We start from the raw sequence: 18,935 nt of genomic DNA, 5'->3' as shown, positions 1-18,935 counted from the left end.
AGACAATTGAGGAGTGCAGAGCAACAAAGGGATTTAGGAGTGATGGTAAATAGTACCCTCAAGGCTGATACTCAGTTAGATGGTGTGGTGAAGAAGGCATTTGGAAAGTTGGCCTTCATAAATCGGAGTATTGAATTCAAGAGTAGGGAGGTTATGATGAAATTGTCCAAGGCATTGGTGAGGCCAAATTTGGAGTACTGTGTACAGTTTTGGTCACCAAATTATAGGAAGGATATAAACAAAATAGAGAGAGTGCAGAGAAGGTTCACGAGAATGTTGACAGGATTTCAGGGTCTGAGTTACAGGGAAAGGTTGTGCAGACTGGGGCTTTTTTCTCTGGAGCGTAGAAGATTGAGAGGGGACTTGATAGAGGTGTTTAAGATTTTAAAAGGGACAGACAGAGTAAATTTGGATAGGCTTTTTCAATTAAGAAACTAGAGGACATGGTTTAAGATTGAAGGGGGAAAATTATAAGGGGAACATGAGGGGAAATTTCTTTACGCAGAGGGTGGTGGGGATGTGGAATGAGCTTCCAGCAGACGTGGTCGAGGCGGGATCATTGGTTACATTTAAGGAAAGACTGGATAGTTACATGGAGAGGAGAGGACTGGAGGGGTATGGACCGGGTGCTGGTCAGTGGGACTAGGAGGGTGGGGATTTGCTACGGCATGGACTAGTAGGGCCGAACTGGCCTGTTCTGTGCTGTAAGTGGTTATATGGTTATAATATCCAGTAACCATTGCCTATGGGTAGGTGGAAAGTCCTCATTCCATTTAAGCAATATTCTAGCCAGTAATGTAGAAAATACTAAGACCTGTTTTTGGATAGATGTTAATAAATATGTTTACATTACTGGAGAAACCAATCACTGCAATCAACGGAGATGATTCTAGATCGATCCCAAAAATGGCTGAATATGTTCTGAAAATAGCTGTCCTATATTCTGCTAAATTGGGACAAAACCAAAACATGTGTATCAAAGAGGCTTCAAATCTTTTACATTTGTCACACAATGAGTTGATATCTGGGTAGATTCAAGAGAGCTTAACTTTAGAAAAATGTACTATATGCACCATTTTAAATTGCATCAAGCTGTGCTGTGCATAGAGACGAGTCATGGATAAGGGCCAAAATTGAAATAGACATATTAAGAACATTCTCCCATTCAGTTTTGATCCTAATTTAAAGAATTTGTTTTTAAATTCAATATTTTATAATATGTTCAAATTGTAATTCAAAAAGTTCATCAATAAAACTCGGATCTGGAAGATATGGAAATACAGGTACACGATCCTTTATCCGGACATCTAAAATCCAAAAGCTCCAAAATCCGGCGGGGGGGGGGGTGAAGGAGAATGGCAGCGCGAGTCGGGCAGGCAAGGGGGGGGAGACCGGCAGCGCGAGTTGGGCGGGCAAGGAGGTTGGGGGGAGACGGCAGGGCGACTGGAAGTGGGTGGGGGTGGATACGGCAACACAATTCTGTGGGCTTAAATCTGGCTTTCCGAAATCCGTAAAAATCCGAAATTCGGAACATACTGTCCCTCAAAGGTTCCAGATAAAGGATTGTGTACCTGTACTGAAAGTTTAGAATGAATAAAATGTCTAATTTTATAATATCTGAAAAAAGTGTCTCTTTGGCAGATTAAATTTATTGTCAATTGTTGTAAACAAATGTGGGCACTCTCACATAATTTTGTACAAAATGTACAGTAGAAGTTGTCCATTTGATCCTTGTATAAATATTGAATGGAGAAATCAACTCAATGATCAAACCCAATCTTTTAGTTTGTCTATAGCTCTGCTGATCTCATCTTTCATGTTGAATCCAGGTATTTTTGTGTTGAAACATATGAAAATTGTTTTGACTTCCTTTGACAAATTAGATCTATGTAGAAATTCAAATAACCCACAAGAATGAAGAAAATGCAAGATACAAAAAGACTTATTTTGCACCTTTTATTAGGATGGCAGAAAAATGGTGGAGATATTGGTGCTAAATTATCTTGCGTTAGTGTGTAATGTATAGTATTATTACAAACTCCTGTTTCATTTAGTGACTGTCACTTTAAGGTTAATACAGGCTGCAAACATTCACAGCTTGTGGTGAGACTGAATGGCAGCATTAACTAGAGCAGGGTTTGTGCTCTAGAAAAAGACAAAAGAACAATGGTTGTTTATCCAGGAAAACAGATGGGACACTTAAAGAAATGGTATTCAGTAATTGATCAGCCATTTGATGAACACGGAGATGGAGTGACTTTGTGTAAAACTGACAATTCAGATGATTCTCTCTGTCAGGGGAATTATTGAACCACTGTTACAAAGGAATGGTCACTTTGATTGACCCATATCTAGGTAAAGGAAGCAGAGGAATTCATGACCATTGTGATAGTCATTTCGACTGACCCATGCTTGGGTTTTGGAAGCATCGTGGAAGTCACATGTTTCATTTCCCTTACACAAGGAAAAGGGGAGTTTTGACAACCATTTGTATGAAAGGTAATTTCTCTGGAAGTAACTTGTAAAGGATTCATGAGTTTTTTGGTAGTCCAGCCACTCAGTTTCTCCCACCTCCTTCATAATCACTTCTGGGCATCAGTTTCAACACAAGATTTCTAAGACTGAACTGAATGACTTTACAGAATTGTGCTTAAGCTGCAATGGTATGGATATTTTACACACACATGTGTGTGCGGTTATGGTGAATTTCTATTGTTGCTGGTCTATGATATCAAAGTATAGATACTTGACAATTGAAGGGAAATTAGCATAGAATTAAATATGCAGTTGTACCTCTTCTTCAGGCTCTCAAAGGACCGCATTATTATTCCTGGGCTGATCATGGAGGCATCCTATTGGCAATTCCTCAGGGGTCATCAACTAATCAAGTGAAGTGAGTAAACTGTACCTTTTGAATTTTAGCAATGTGTTCATTACCAAAACATGAAAAACAGGCTAATTTTAGAATTTCACTTGTATTTTTGTAGCCATGCTCTTTCAATACTACCCAATTAGGGCATGTTTGACTTCAGCTATTGCTCTGTGTGTAGCACTCTCACTTACTGAGTCAAAAATGTTGGATTTATATACTGTAACAATACAGAGACTGAGGCACAAATTTCTTGCCTTCATTTCAGTACAATGCTGAAGAGCCTACTGCTCTTTTGGAGGAATGCTGTTTTTTGGAATTATCCCCTCCTATGCATAAATTTTGAGGAAGAACAGAAGAGTTATTTCTGTGTATACCAATGCTTACTGTTTAACTATCATTAAAGAAACATCTTGGACAGTTTTACAAAGCTGTTTGTAGGGCCTTGCTGCATGCAAAACAACTCACATTTCCAACATTCCAACAGTGCATCAGGATCGGTTTTATTGTCATGAACAAGTATGTGTCACAAAAGTTGTTGTTTTGAGGCAGCATTATTGTGTAGGACAAGATGCAAAATCACCTCAAAATTTCGTAAATACAAGATTTAAAAAAAAAACTCGTGCAAAAAGAGAAAAAGTGAGGTATTGTCCATAGGTCATTGACCATTCAGAAATCTGATGACAGGGGTAGAAGCTGCTTTTGTAACGTTGAGAATGTCTTCAGGTCCTTATACAGTGATGGTAGCATTGAGAAAAGGACAAGGCCTGGGTAATGAGGGTCCTTGATGACAGAAGCTGCTTTCTTGAGACATGCCTCTTCAAGATGTCCTTAATGAGGTGAAGACTGATGCCCATGATGTCATTAGCCAAATTTACAACCCTCTGTAGCCTTTTCCTGCCCTATGCGTCAGCATCTCCGTAGCAGACAGTCACAATGCTTTCCATGGTTCACCTATAGAAATTTGTAGGAGTTTTTGGTGACGTACCAAATCTCCTCAAACTCTTAATGAAATATAGCCATTCACCAATGTCTTCTTCATGATTGCATTGACATCATGACCCCACGATAGGTTTTCAGAGATGTCAATACCAAGGAATCTGAAGTTTCTTACCATCTCCACTGCTGACCCCTCAAATGAAGACTGGTTTGTGTTTTCCTGGCTTCCCCTTCCTGAAAGCCACAACCAATTAGTTTTGCTGATGTTGAGTGCAAGGTGGTTGTTGTGACACCACTCAGTTAGCTGATCTCTCTCACTCCTGAACGCTTCCACATTACTTTGGTCATGCTGTCCTTTGGAATATATTGAAAGTAGTATTAAAGGCACTGCATTAATCCAACTTTTTTCACTTTTGAAACATTACTTTGTTGAGAATAAAAATGGAATGTACTAGAAATGTTCAAAGTCAGATAACATCAGAAGAGGGAGAAGTGGAACTCAGAAATTTGTCTCTAAATGCTGTTCAATCTCTTGAATATTTTGAGCATTTTTCACTTTTCAGATTTTCATTTTCCATTGTATTGTACTTCATTATTTTCATTGTATGATGTGAATTTAAATATTGTGTGAATTTGATGGATGTAAGATTTATGTAATTCAGCTGGTGAAATATTTAAACATTAATCATTTTCTTTCCATTAAAAAGGTACAGTACCAATGAAGGAGAGACATGGAAGTTTGTCAACTTCACTCAAAAGAATATTGTTGTGTATGGATTACTTACAGAGCCAGGAGAAAAAAGTACTATTTTCACAATCTTTGGATCATTTGCTGAACAGTCTCACAGTTGGCTAATAATTCAGATTGACACAGCATCAGTATTGGGTAAGTTTTTGTAGATGTGACTGGGTTCTTAATGAAACGTAACCATTATTTACCTTGTAGAAGAAAGTACTCTAAATCTGTACTGCTAAATGATCAAGTAACAAAATAGATTTCTTGGGAAGGAAGGGGCAGCATGGTTAGCATAGCGGTTAGCGCGATGCTGTTACAGCGCCAGTGACCTGGGTTCGAATAGGGCACTGTCTGTAAGAGTTTGTATATTCTCCCTGTGTCTGCATGGGCTTCATCCAGGTGCTCCGGTTTCCTCCCATCCTTCAAACCTATGGGGTTGTAGGTTAATTGGGTGTAATTGAGCGGCACAGGCTCATAGGTCAGAAGGACCTATGCTATATGTCTAAATTTAATTGAAAAATGAATCCATTTAATTCTAAAACATGAGATTCATTTCCAGTTTTTGGAATTCCTCAAACTTTTCTCCTTTGCTGAGATTCTGGGCTTTGAATATCATGGAGATTTCATAATGTTCTCCCTGTATCTGCTCTGGTTTCCCCCCACCCTTCAAAACATATGGGGTTTTTAAGTTAATTGGTATATTTGAATGACACGGGTTTGTGGGCAGGAAGGAGCTGTTGCTGCACTGTATATAGAATAAGAATTTTTTTAAAAATCCTCCACTTGGAAAGCAGAAAATGAAACAGAAATTGGAGAACAAATCCTTTATTGCTTCAATGCTAAATATTCTTTTCCTAATCTTTGTTAAACGTAGATTTGTATTTGTTTTACTTAAGGTGTACCTTGTTCAAAGACGGATTACAAGTTGTGGTCCCCATCTGATGAGCGTGGGAATGAGTGTCTGCTTGGTCGAAAAATTGTCTTCAAGAGAAGAGCTCCACATGCAACCTGCTTTAATGGGGAAGACTTTGACAGACCAATTACAGTGAGCAACTGTTCCTGTACACGGGATGACTATGAATGGTAATTATGGGAACAAAACTGTCCTTTCCAAAAAAAATCAAGGAACACTGGTAATGAGCCATTTCAACAACTTTTTGCGTAGGAGCCAGGTTTCATTACATAAATGAGGGTTTCTTATTTGAGATGCTAAAGTAAAAGTGCCTTTTTCTTGTCACCATTATTCTCCATTCCTTCCAATATAAATCACTTAGTATTTTAGACACCATCTTTCCAAGTTTGTTCAGCAGAATGATGTTGCAAATGAATTATTTAGTACAACTCTTATGTGAATTGTCACTTTAAATTTGTTCCTGCAGAGGTTTGATATATTTCTTTGATGCATAATGTTTGGAAAAATAAGTTCTTCTGGGCCATGTGATATAAATAAATTGTGCCTCAGTTGGGGAAGGTGGATTGTATTATTATGACCTTTGTAAGTGACATTTGAGGGAGTTTGTTCCTGCTGGGGATTATGGTAAATTATGTTATTGCAGGGCATAATTTTCATCGTAAGATTGCTGTTTGTCTATCATTTCAATGGATCAAACAGCATCATAAAATTTAATTTATTCAGCTAAAACCATGCACACAAATCACAGGCCATTCAGCCCATCATGCCCATTGCTGGTTAGAAAGAACTACCAAATCTAATTGCAATTTCAGGCTCTTGACCCATAACTGCATAACAAAGCTATTAAGTACAGAACTAGGTCACACTAATTCAACAGAGATATACCTAAGTGCTTTTTAAATTTAACAGGGGTATTCATTTCTCCTCTTATTCTGACAGTTCTATACTTCGACCACCCTCCTGGTGTTTTTTTTTCTTTGCAGCGCTAAGCCCTATTAACTTTTCTGTTAATTGAAATACATTATTTCTGTTGAATTCTTGTAAGCCCCTCATGCTTATACTGTTCCTCTGTAAACAGTCCCATCCTATGGCATCTTTCCTATGGGTGTAATTTTCCAGATCTAGCATCATTTTCATAAATCCTATCTGTAATCTCATCTATACAATCACATCACTTAATGTGACTTTTGGTATACCCAGTATTTGAGCTGTGGTCTTTCTAGTGTTGTACATGCATAAGGTCTCCATTTAACAAGGATCTATTATTCTCGTACAGATATTTATTGATTTTAGTGAAGTTCCCGTGGAATTTCTTTGCTTAATTGCAGGATAAGCTGTTACGAAAATGTTAAGTGAAATTGAAAGCTGTGTGCATAATTTGAGAAATTAGAATTGAATTTGAGAAGCAAAAACTGTTTGTTTACTAAAAATTGATATTTGCCAAGTGAAAACACCCCCCCCATACTATTATAGAATTTCTTGAGTTTATTTTTATCAAAGTGCCTTCTGCTGCAGTTTAATATTTATGATCAGTATTATTTGCTGAAAATGCTTTTAAAGATTGCAGTCTTTGTGTCAATTTTTATCTAATCCCCTTAGTGATTTTGGCTTCAAGCTAAGTGAAGATTTAGCTTCTGAAGTTTGTATTCCTGATCCAGAGTTCATGAGCAATATTTCTGCTCCACCTTTACATTGTCCCATGGGCACAACATACAGAAGAACAAAGGGGTAAGTATTTGAATCAACTAACTTTTTATAGAATTATCTTGCCCTCAACCTCAAGTTTGCTTGGTGTCTTTTTGGCCAGTTAATTTCTTTCAAAACTTCATTATTAATTGCTGTGTTTCTTGTTTCTTTTCTTAGTTACCGTAAAATCTCAGGTGATACATGTAGTGAAGGCGATGTTGAGGCTCGTTTAGAGGGTGAAATACTGCCTTGTCCTGTAATAGGTAAATTGCAAACAATTCTGTTTTTATCAATCCTTTTGATATTGGTATATCTTTTGACCAAGTGAAATATGAATGTGCCAACCTGGTGTAAACTTATTTTTGAAAAAGTGCTTTCACAAAAGTTAAACAAGCAAAATACTCTGCTTTCAAGACAGAGGTAGTGGGGGTATGGGTGGAGGTGAATATGCTTTTACCAGCAAAATTTCCAAGGTAAGCTTTGAGGAAGTTGTGCAGGAATGGGATGCTGACATTTCATTGATGCAAAAATAGAGGAGAGTTGATGTTCATGGTATAGTTATTACTAATGAGTTCACAGGAATGGAGAAACACTGGAAGAAAAAGTCTTAATTTTTTTTCATGCAAAATGACAGATGAATGAATGAAAAGTAAAGTTTAAAAATTGAGCAAAATTTGGGGAAAAGTCTATACACTTTTCTCACCATTAGTAGTGATAAAACTGTAGTTTCAAATAATTTATATCAAACCTGTATTAGGACAAATGACGATAAGTTTGATCAAGAAGCATGATTTAAGGATGACCTTGTAAATGAAAACAAGGAGAAATAAACTCTCAATAGTATGCAATTTTAAAGTGAAGGGATGTGCACGATGCCTAAATAGAATTTCATATAGTTAATAGATGGAAGCCATTTATCCCATGCGGTTCATGTCAGGTTCTAGAGAAAGAAAAGCCTGACCATTTTCACTTAATTTCCCCATACCTCTGCAATTTATTTCCTATCACATTCTCTTCAACTATGCCCATCTCTGCCTCCGTTGAGTCTTTTTGCTACTTATCTACATTAAAGAATACTTCACAATGACCAATTAAACTGCAAGTACATCCTCAAAAGAAACTCCTGTGATCAAGGGAAGAATGTAAACTCCACATAATCAGCACCCAAAGTCAGGATTGAACCTATAACCTTGGTGCAGTGAGAGGCAGCAGCAATCACTATCCATTTGCACAGATTGTGAGAGGTTGCAAGTCTGGAGAAAGTGACAGAAGCAGAGAAAGGATAAATGATGGATATATTTTTTTTCAGAAATGCGATACAGGTACATAAGCCTTTATCCGAAACCCTTGGGGGACAGTGTGTTCTGAATTTCTGATTTTTTCAGATTTCGGAAAGCCAGATTTAAGCCCACCTGAATTGTGCTGCCTTATCCACCCCCACCCCCTTCCAGTCGCGCTGGCCGCCCGACTCATAGTGCCGGTGTGTGTGTGTGTGTGTGTGTGTGTGTGTGTGTGTGTGTGTGTGTGTGTGTGTGTGTGTGTGTGTGTGTGTGTGTGTGTGTGTGTGTTCCCCCCCCCACCCCCCGCCTGCCTGACTCGCACTGCCAATCTCTCATCCGCCCGATTTGCGCTGCCGGTCTCTCCCCCTTGCTCGCCCAACTCGCGCTGCTGTCGCTCTCCCCACTTGCCAGATTTTGGAGATTTTTGGAATTTTAGATGTCTGGATAGAAGAATGTGTACCTTGCAGATCAGCAAACTCAGGAGTGGCAAGTGCATGGGGCTGGGTGATATAGATCTATCTAAGTGCATGGGGCTGGGTGATATAGATCTATCCAAGTACATGGTGCTGGGTGATAAAGATCTATCCAAAATGATAGTGGAAGCAGATTTCATAAATAGTTTGAAAAAAGACTCTCAACTTGAGAATAAGAATCATAGGATTACGAAGCAAAGCAGTGAGGCAGAACTGATGGAGTTGTCAATATAGCAGAGTAAGAGTTGAGGGGCCTTGCCTGTGTAGGCTTGCAGCATGGATTGCTCCACAAAGCTGACAAACAGGCAGACGTAGCTGGGACCCCTGCGGGTACCCATGGCTACTTCTTTGATTTGTAGAAAGTGGGATGAGTCAAAGGGGAAGATATTAAGGGTGAGAGCAAGTTCCGCCAGGTGAAGGAGGGTGGTGGTGGAGGATGACTGGTTAGGTCTCTTATTAAGGAATAAATGAAGGGTTTTGAGACCTTCTGTATGGGGGATGGAGGTGTAAAGAGATTGGATTTCCATAGTGAAGATGAGGAAGTCGGGTTCGGGAAATTGTAAGTCATTGAAGAGAAGGAGGGCATGTAAGGTATCGTGGATGTAGGTATGGAAGGATTGGACAAGGGGAGAAAAAATGGAGTTGAGATAAGATGATATGAGTTCAGTGGGGAAGGAACAGGCAGATAGTCTTGTTGATGGAGCAGATATTTAAGATCAGGAATTGTATGACTCAAAAATGAAGGCAAAGTTGCAAACCATGTGATTTAGCCTCAAAATGTAAATAGGAAGGGGCTATGAATTATTGGCTCATAATTAGTTTGTACATTTGGCTTTCAAAATATTTAAATGATGGGTGTTTTTCTTAATTGGATTAGAAGACCATGATGAGGGGAATAGACAGAGTAGATGTGAATAGGATCTTCCCCTTGAGGGTAGGTGAGATTGGAACGAGGGGCCATAAGTTAAGGGTTGGGGGAAAAAGTTTAGAAGTAACATGAAAGGAAGCTTCTTCACTTAGAGAGTGGTAGCTGAGTGGAATGACCTTCTAGAACAGGTGGTTGGTTGCAGCAGGGTCAATTTTGTCATTTAAGAGAAGGTTGGATGAGTATATGGACGTGAGGGGATTGGAAAGTTGTGGACAGGGAGCGGGTAGGTGGGACTAGAAGAGTTTACTTAAATTGGTGCGGACTAGAGGGGACGAGATGGCCTGTTTCCGTACTGTAATTGTTATATGTGAGATGGCAGAGGTCGACAGCATCGAGTCCACGCTGCTGAAGATCTAGCTGCGCTGGATGGGTCACGTCTCCAGAATGGAGGACCATCGCCTTCCCAAGATCCTGTTATATGGCGAGCTCTCCACTGGCCACCGTGACAGAGGTGCACCAAAGAAAAGGTACAAGGACTGCCTAAAGAAATCTCTTGGTGCCTGCCACATTGACCACCACCAGTGGGCTGATAACGCCTCAAACCGTGCATCTTGGCGCCTCACAGTTTGGCGGGCAGCAACCTCCTTTGAAGAAGACCGCAGAGCCCACCTCACTGACAAAAGGCAAAGGAGGAAAAACCCAACACCCAACCCCAACCAACCAATTTTCCCTTGCAACCGCTGCAATCGTGTCTGCCTGTCCCGCATCGGACTTTTCAGCCACAAACGAGCCTGCAGCTGACGTGGACTTTTTACCCCCTCCATAAATCTTCGTCCGCGAAGCCAAGCCAAAGAAGAATAACTGAGAAGCTAAAGTTGGCTGCTAGCAGTTTGTATGCAAGATCCAAAAGGTATATTTTTGGATGAATCTAGCAAAAGAAAAATCAGGATTGGTCACAATTCAAACATTTGGTGAATTTGGGATAGTGGAGCACAAAGCATGTTAAAAGCAGCAATGTAATTGAAGGTGCTGTTACCTCTTAAGGAACATGTAGGACGGATGTCCATTGTCAACATCATTATGATGTTTGAATAAATAATTTTCTCTGCTTCTCTTCTCTTTGCAGAGGTTAATGAGTTCATACTTTATGCTCTAAGGAGCTCAATTCATCGCTATGTTCTCTCCAGCAATACAGACGAGGCACTGCCACTTCAGAACTTACGAGGTGCCGTAGCTTTGGATTTTGACTATGAAAGCAACTGCCTTTATTGGGCAGATATTTCACAGCACATTATTCAGGTGGGCACAATCTGTTATAAAAGCAAGATAAAGAGTGCATTGTGAAGGTGTGTTTCAACTTGCCAAGAAAAGGTGATAGAAATGTAATCCTTTTTAGCATGTGAAATATATATTTCTGTACTTTAGTTAAAAAAAAACCTCTTTCAATAGTTGATTATCACCTTTTAGTTATCTCTTGTTCTGATGAATAGCTTCAGGTTTGGATTATAATATCAAATTATTATTTGGTCTATCAATTTATTTCATCGTTTAACAGTACAGAAGGAAAAATGAGTGCTGGTTCTATGAAAGCCACTTGTCCCCGTTTTGCTTCATAGTCGTATGATACTTGTCCTTAAGGCTGAGTCTCTTTCAATTATTTATTAAACCTGCTTCCACTACTATTTTGAGTAGATGATATCTACTTCTGACAAATGAGTGAATGAAATAATCTTGCATAATTTTTTTCATTTAGATATTATTGTAGGTTATTTAAATCAGCCATCACATTAATTATTTATTTGCAATGGAAATATCCTTTATTAAAGGTATGCATCTCAAACTTCTAATAGATCATGCATTAAACCTTGGTGTGTTTGGAAGGGCTACTAATGTTTCACACCTCTAAGGACCTTATATTGATGGTATACATCTGGTGTAACTATACACCTGAATCCTATGCATCTTTTAATAGTGTGATTCCCAGAAATGTATGCAGTATTCCAACAGGATTAATTGATAAATTCAACTTGCTGTGTGGAAACCTATATTTTTGAAGGACTGTGAATCTTATTCAACGAAGCCCATTTTCATTCTGTACAATGTTATGGTTCAAAAGGAGAGGTTCCCTTTATAACTCTCCTCTGATAGCCCCAGTGCTGTTCTTTGACCCAGTGGGCAAAGAAGCTGGAGAGGGCGGTATCCTATACCAAGTGGTGTTGCAAAGATGTATTTTAGTCCATTAAGGGTTGGTGGACTGTGGGAGCTCCAGTTCAGTGACTATATATTTGTCAGTGAGTTATTTTTCAAATGGCTTTGACAGGGTTCTGTATTAATTTTCTGTCATTGACAAGACCATTACCACTCTTTCAAGTCTGTAAGTGGAGGACAACCTCAGACACTGATTTGTGAAAATTCAATCATGTAATGCTGTTTTTTTTTTCAGCATTATGCTATTGAGAATCTATTTTCTTTTTCCCAAGAGTGAATCATTATATTTGGGCCATTCTGTATTGTTCCAGAAATTGAACTGGATATATTTGAACTTTAATTTCCCTTGTGTGGCTGAGGTGATTTCTCGGTCAGTCTTTATTGAACCTCCTTTTTTGGAAAATTCTGCAATAAATTGGGAACTTTGTTTCTTCAGCAGAATCAGGATTTATGAAATTTGGTGTTTGCTGCAGCATTCATATTATAACCATCTTATGGCATTCCTATAAAAAAACAATAACCCCAATAATGGTACATGAAAAGTAAGGCAGTGTCTTTGGTTCATTGATCATTCAGGAATCTGATGGCAGTGGGGAAGAAGCTGTCCTTATGCTGCTGAGTTTTTGTCTTTAGGCTCCTGTACTTTTTCTCTGATGGTGGCAGAGTGAAGAAGGCATGACCTCGGTGGTGGGGGTCTTTGAGGATAGAGACTTGCTTTTTTAAGACACCATCTCTTGTAGATCTCCTCATTGGAGTGAAGCCTGGTGCCTGTGATGTCGCAGGCCGAGTTAACCACCCTCTGGAGTTTATTCTTTTCCTGAGAGTTGGTGCCTCCATACCTGGCAATCATGCAACCAGCCAGAATACTCTCCGTGGTACACCTGTAGAAGTATACGAGAGTCCTCGGGGACGTACTGATCTCCTCAGACATCTCACAAAGTACAGCCGCTGGTGAGCTTTCTTTGTGATTGTATCAACATGGAGGCTCCAGGACAAATCCTTGGAGATGCTGACACCCAGAAATTTGAAGTTCTTGACCTTCTCCCCTACTGAGTCCTCGATGAGGGCTGGGCCATGTTCCCCTGACTTCCTCCTGAAATCCACAATCATCTCCTTGGTTTTCCTGATGTTGTCAGTACACCATTCAATAAGCTGATCTATCTCCCTCCTGTTCTCTTCCTCATTGCCATTTGTGATTCTGCCGACAACTATGGTGTCATTGGCAAACTTGTAGATGGCAGGAGGCATCTTTGTGAACTTCTGGGAGTTTAGAGGGAATTAGGCCAAACACAGGCAAATGGGACAAGCTTAGGTGGATATCTTGATAATCTTAGACAAGTTCGGCTGAAGGGCCTGTTTCTGCGCTGTAACTCCATGACTATGGACTGGGGCTCCTGCAAGTTCTCTATTTGCCTTTAAAACCTCTGGCATTTGTCTTCCTCCTGTAGCCCACTGTCCAATTTCTTCCATCTAATCTCCTCTGTGCCTTATCCACTTGGTTAATCTCAGACATTGCTCCCACTGCAACATCCCTTACAAAAGTAATTGCCATTCTGGCTTCGTTAACCTATGCCCTAATTTTCAGATGTGTACAAGAACATCCCTATCATCTTGCTTTTTGCTCAGCACTTCCTGGCTCCTGTCTTGGTCCCAGTTGGCACTTTTTCAACAATGGACGTAAACAGCATTCTTTCATTTGTAAAATAAATTAGAACCTAATTTCTAGGCCAGGATGTTTAAATTGATGAAGTTTTTAAGATGTGTTCCAGTTTTGACATTTGAATGATGAAATCATCGATAGAGTTATCTATTAATATTATACTGAGACATTCTTGCATTTTTCTAGTTAATTATAAACTTAAGATTACTATTATTAATTAGTAATCATTATTTTTCTCCTTAGCGTTTATGCTTAAATGGGAGCACTGGACAGAATATAGTAATCAAGGATGGCTTGCAGACAGTGGAAGCTCTTGCATTTGACTCCATTAGCCGGCTTCTGTACTGGATTGATGCTGGAGCAAAGAAACTTGAGGCAGGTGTTATGTATGCTTTGCACAGATGTGAAATAATTTTTAAACTTTGAAATTATTATATGTTCATGCCCAATCAATGCTATAATTGATGACTAAGCATCAATGGGGGAAGGAAGAAAGTGAGTGGAAAAAAGTGATTTGTTTGGAATCACATCGTATTGATTAGAACTAAAGTATTAGGTAGACTTTTCTTGCCATACTACTTTTTCAAGAATAACTTACCAGAGTTTGGTTATTTGCAGACTTGCAGTGCACCCTTCATAATGTAATTTCTGCGCTATTCAAAACCAATGTAGTTGATCATAATAATTTTGGCAGTGATTATATTATTTATATCAAGAAATGGCATATCATCTATGTGTATTCAGTGCAGGAATGAAGAATTTCAAATGTAGGTTTTTCTTTTTTCCTCTCTTCCTGAAGATGGCGTTTTAGAATTCTGAAAAACTATAGAGACAAGTAATACAGTCACTTTTTACCAATGCTCTCTTTGTGACTTTAACTTGGAGCACACAAGATGAAGTCACCACCAAATTGCATAAGAACATAAGAAATAGGAGCCGGAGTAGGCCATCTGGCCCATCAAGCCTGGTCTGCCAGTCATTGAGATCATGGCTGATCTGATGATCTCTACCTACCTAACTTTTCTCCATATCCATTAATTCCCTATATCCAGATCATTCTTCCTTGGAAGTTTATTCCTGTTCTTTCCTGGGAGGAATGACTTTCAATATTACATGCTATAGCTCTCCATCAGTATTAACATCGCCCACACTGAATTTTCCTGACATTTATGGATAGGAATAAATGTTTGTTAGTGAATTCATGAAAATAAAGTAAACGAGAAATTAAATGTTTGGCTTGGATGGCTAAGTATGCAAATCTTTGGCTTGGCTTCGCGGACGAAGATTTATGGAGGGGGTAAAAAGTCCACGTCAGCTGCAGGCTCGTTTGTGGCTGACAAGTCCGATGCGGGACAGGCAGACACGATTGCAGCGGTTGCAAGGGAAAATTGGTTGGTTGGGGTTGGGTGTTGGGTTTTTCCTCCTTTGCCTTTTGTCAGTGAGGTGGGCTCTGCGGTCTTCTTCAAAGGAGGTTGCTGCCCGCCAAACTGTGAGGCGCCAAGATGCACGGTTTGAGGCGATATCAGCCCACTGGCGGTGGTCAATGTGGCAGGCACCAAGAGATTTCTTTAGGCAGTCCTTGTACCTTTTCTTTGGTGCACCTCTGTCACGGTGGCCAGTGGAGAGCTCGCCATATAACACGATCTTGGGAAGGCGATATACTTTGTACCTAATTGGACCCAGTTGCATGTGGGTGTAAATGAACAATATAAAAACTTCAATTCAGCATCAACATGACATTTCCAACAATGGTCAGTGTGGACTAGACACATTTCTTGAATAGGAAATCTTACTGTAAATAGGGATGTAACAAAGTGGAAATTTGTGTTCTTAAGCTGACTTTTGTGGAGAAAGAGCAAAAAAAAAATGATGCTTCTTAAGGTTCTTTCAACAAATCATTCCCCAAAGAAGCACTGCAATTGATTGTGCAAAATATTTGCATTTTGAATAAATGCAAATATTATATTTGTAATGTAGCAGTAATATTTCCTAACTCAATTTGACTAATTTTAATTTGTCATTATTATGTCAAAAATCTTCCAGCAGTGCATTTGCTTTGTGATTCCTGTGAGTAAATTGAACATTTTTATGGAAATAATTTGGCAGCAATCTATTGCAACAATTGTAACAAAGCTTATGGAGAAAAATAGAGATTTAAAAAAAAATGCTTCCTAGGTTTCAAACCCTGATGGAGACCTTCGTCTTACTCTCTTGAATTCCACAACATTGGAACGTCCAAGGGCTCTTGCACTGGACCCTACTGAAGGGTAAGCTTTGAAAATACTTGTATTATTTTTACCATCACTTGTTGTGATACAAAATAAAGAGATTTCTGCAGAGAATTACATGACTGGAAATATGAATTTTTTTGTTTTATATAGCTGCCACAGAATTTATGTCCAGCAAATCTTTGCTCTATCTTTGATCTTGTTTTCATGTACACATGTACAGATCAAGGATCAAGATTTCTTTTTGGTCATGTGCACAAAATACACACAATTTTATTCCTATTTTTGTCCTGTTAAGGCACTAGTTTAGCACCACTATCAAGTCAAAAATGGGAAGCAAAAGAGAGTCCCTTCAGAGACATGGTGTGTGTGGATCCCATCACCACCTCCTGTGTTCCTGTAACCTCAGTAGCAGCATAACCTCCTGTCCTGTACAGCTGTGAATTCATGCTTGAGGTATCCATCTCCCTCCTCAACCACTGGTTAGGAAACTGTCTGTCTCTAATGTCCTTTGAAAGCCCTGCTTGACATCTGCTTTCTCACATTGCTGGTCTCAACACTTAGTTCCCATCAGCCTATAGCCTGGTGCGAGTTAGTCAGCTGCCAAGCTCCACGCTGGTCCACTGCTGTTGTCTCTTACCCTGCCATGTATTCTCCCAGGCTTCCCTTTCTTTGTGGCGGGGCATGGTGTGAGTTTTCTCCCGCTCTGGTGCCCTGTGCCAGTCCATTGCTTGCCCAGAGCCGGCAACCCTCATGATCTGAGCTGCTAAGCATGGATACTGCCATCTTGGGCAAGGATCTCCATGGGTCTTTGATCCTAATAAAAAAAATGCTGCAAGCTCTGTTCTACAGGCAGTTTAAACCTGGACAGCTGGGCAGTAGAATCACGTGGAGGAGTGTTGAAAGATATGACTCCACTCTCCCACTTCTTATGGCTTTGCACCAGCAGCAGTGCCGCCACAGTCATATCCTTGTATTTAAAATGGCCCTAAATATCATTCTGGTTTAATATGGTTAGCAGTTTGTTTTCATCTGTGTACCTTGGTGAACAATTAACTAATAATCAGATAACCTGGCCTGATTCCCTTCCCTTTCCCATCTCTTTAATTTGTAATTAATTTGTAATTTCTGATAAGGTTATTGAAAATGAGGTGTGCCTTGCAGTGCCTAAAAATAAATTTGAATGTTGACTCCAAGTTGTTGTTTTCATCTTAGCATTTGTCAACTTGGCTCAATAAATTTGCATTTTTATAATGCTATTAAGTGCTGACATAGAACTCGATACACAAATGAATTTGCACCATCTAGTGGCTCGAGCCCACGTTACAAGAGATATTGTACTCAGCCATTTATAGACCAATCTATTTTTCTTTCCTAAGAATTACTCTAATCAGCAAATAGATTTGATGGTCTATTTGCTTACTGTGCTCTTCCAAGGCATAGTGTGTTTGTTGGCAGCAGACTTTGTTTAATTTTAAAATATCTGGACAATTACCTCATGCTTACATACTTGATCATAGAAGTAGAAGCATGGGAGAGGGGAATGGAGACTGTTGTCCAATCTCTAATTTGATCACGCCGAAGTCCAGACAGACTTGTATTATCCCCATTATATTAGGGTTAATATAAAATGTTTGTAGCTCAATGGACTGATGTGAAGCACTTAATACCATAAGCACTTGTCCAAAGATGTAGATCTTTGGCTTTGTGGTTTCTGGAAAGGAAGTTAGACTTGTCAGGTTGTACCACAGATCACTGAAAATCAATTTGGTGAAGCAATATGCTATAACTGATAGGTTTCTGGAAGACAAGAAAAGTAGGGGGGGGGGGGAATAGGTTTCTGGAAGACAAGAAAAGTGGGGGGGGGGATAATGCAGTGGTGGTGCATAAATTTGAATTGGGAATCAATACCATGATGAGATGGTACAGCTAACCTCCATGTGCCCTGGCCAATAGAGAAAATTATGTTAGAAATGAAAAATATTTATTAGTATTACATTTTTGACTTCCATCTGACAGGAGAGTTGTGATAGTGCTTGGGAGGTACAAAGAGGTTGTTGGGCTTATTGCCAAGATTTGAAAATTCACTTCTGTGTAATGATTGAATGGGGTGGTTTTCTTTGGAACACTGGAGACTGAGCAAAAGTTTATTCATGGCTCCTTGTACAGTGTGAATTTCTTTGTCCCTATATTGCATAAGATGGCATATTTTACATGTCTTTAAATTCCCTTTATAGCCTGATGTTTTGGACAGACTGGGGTGAACATGCAGTAGGAATTTACAGAAGTGAAATGGATGCATCACATGTCACTCGAATAATTTCTGATGGCATTAAATGGCCCAATGGAATTACTGTGGATGGATCTTGGATCTACTGGACGGAAGCTTATGTTGATCGTATCGAAAAAGCGGATTTAAATGGTGGTCAGAGATCCGTACTGATACAGAACCTTCCTCATCCGTATGCTATTAGTGTCTTTAAGGTACGTGACTTTGGAAATTTGGCAAATGCCTGTTATTTGTAAAAGTTACACTTTACAAATAAACAGAATTTTTGAATTGTGTACAGGTATATGCTGTAGAAGTCTTCTCTATGATTACTAATCCTTCACGTATGTAGTCTTGAAACTATTATTTTCTGCTATAAGGACGTTTAAAGGTGTTTAAATATACAGTAAAAATCCCCATTTTCTAGTATTCAATCAACTGGAAACTCAAACCACCGACAAAAAAAATTGAGGAAATAAATAAATAAATGATCTCTCAGATAATTAGCAATAAATAAATAAATAAAGTTTTAGATACAAATAAAAAATTGTAAATTAAATGTTTTCCAAAGCAACACACAACTCTTTGATGAAAATGGGAGCAAATATTCAGCCAGCAGAATGCCCCTGCCCACAGTAGCTATTTGAATAAAGTTGCAATAAAGTTGTGTTTAAATAAAATGGCAGCACCCAGGATGAATAGCTGGCCAATCCCGCTTGGGCAACTTTCCCAAAGTGTCTCCCAATCCCTGCCTTGTAAGAGCCTTTATCTTTATTAGTATATTACTAACAATACGTTTCCGAGTC

General features: G+C 39.2%; 1 protein-coding gene across 3 annotated transcripts in view; it reads left to right on the top strand.

Moving 5' to 3' along the window:
- The window catches only part of sorl1 (sortilin-related receptor, L(DLR class) A repeats containing), a 168,999-nt gene that overhangs the window by 68,108 nt on the left and 81,956 nt on the right, over nt 1-18,935 (top strand). For all 3 annotated transcript variants that reach the window (XM_069894711.1, XM_069894709.1, XM_069894712.1), the window contains exons 12-20: nt 2,805-2,893; nt 4,516-4,694; nt 5,441-5,627; nt 7,057-7,185; nt 7,321-7,406; nt 10,891-11,063; nt 13,876-14,007; nt 15,808-15,899; nt 18,098-18,344. In XM_069894711.1, the coding sequence (XP_069750812.1) occupies nt 2,805-2,893; nt 4,516-4,694; nt 5,441-5,627; nt 7,057-7,185; nt 7,321-7,406; nt 10,891-11,063; nt 13,876-14,007; nt 15,808-15,899; nt 18,098-18,344 (1,314 nt within the window). The remainder of the gene's footprint in view (nt 1-2,804; nt 2,894-4,515; nt 4,695-5,440; nt 5,628-7,056; nt 7,186-7,320; nt 7,407-10,890; nt 11,064-13,875; nt 14,008-15,807; nt 15,900-18,097; nt 18,345-18,935) is intronic.

Source organism: Narcine bancroftii, chromosome 8, assembly GCF_036971445.1.
Source record: "Narcine bancroftii isolate sNarBan1 chromosome 8, sNarBan1.hap1, whole genome shotgun sequence".
Taxonomy (NCBI): Eukaryota; Metazoa; Chordata; class Chondrichthyes; order Torpediniformes; family Narcinidae; genus Narcine; species Narcine bancroftii.
This window is presented reverse-complemented; position numbering and strand designations above follow the sequence as displayed.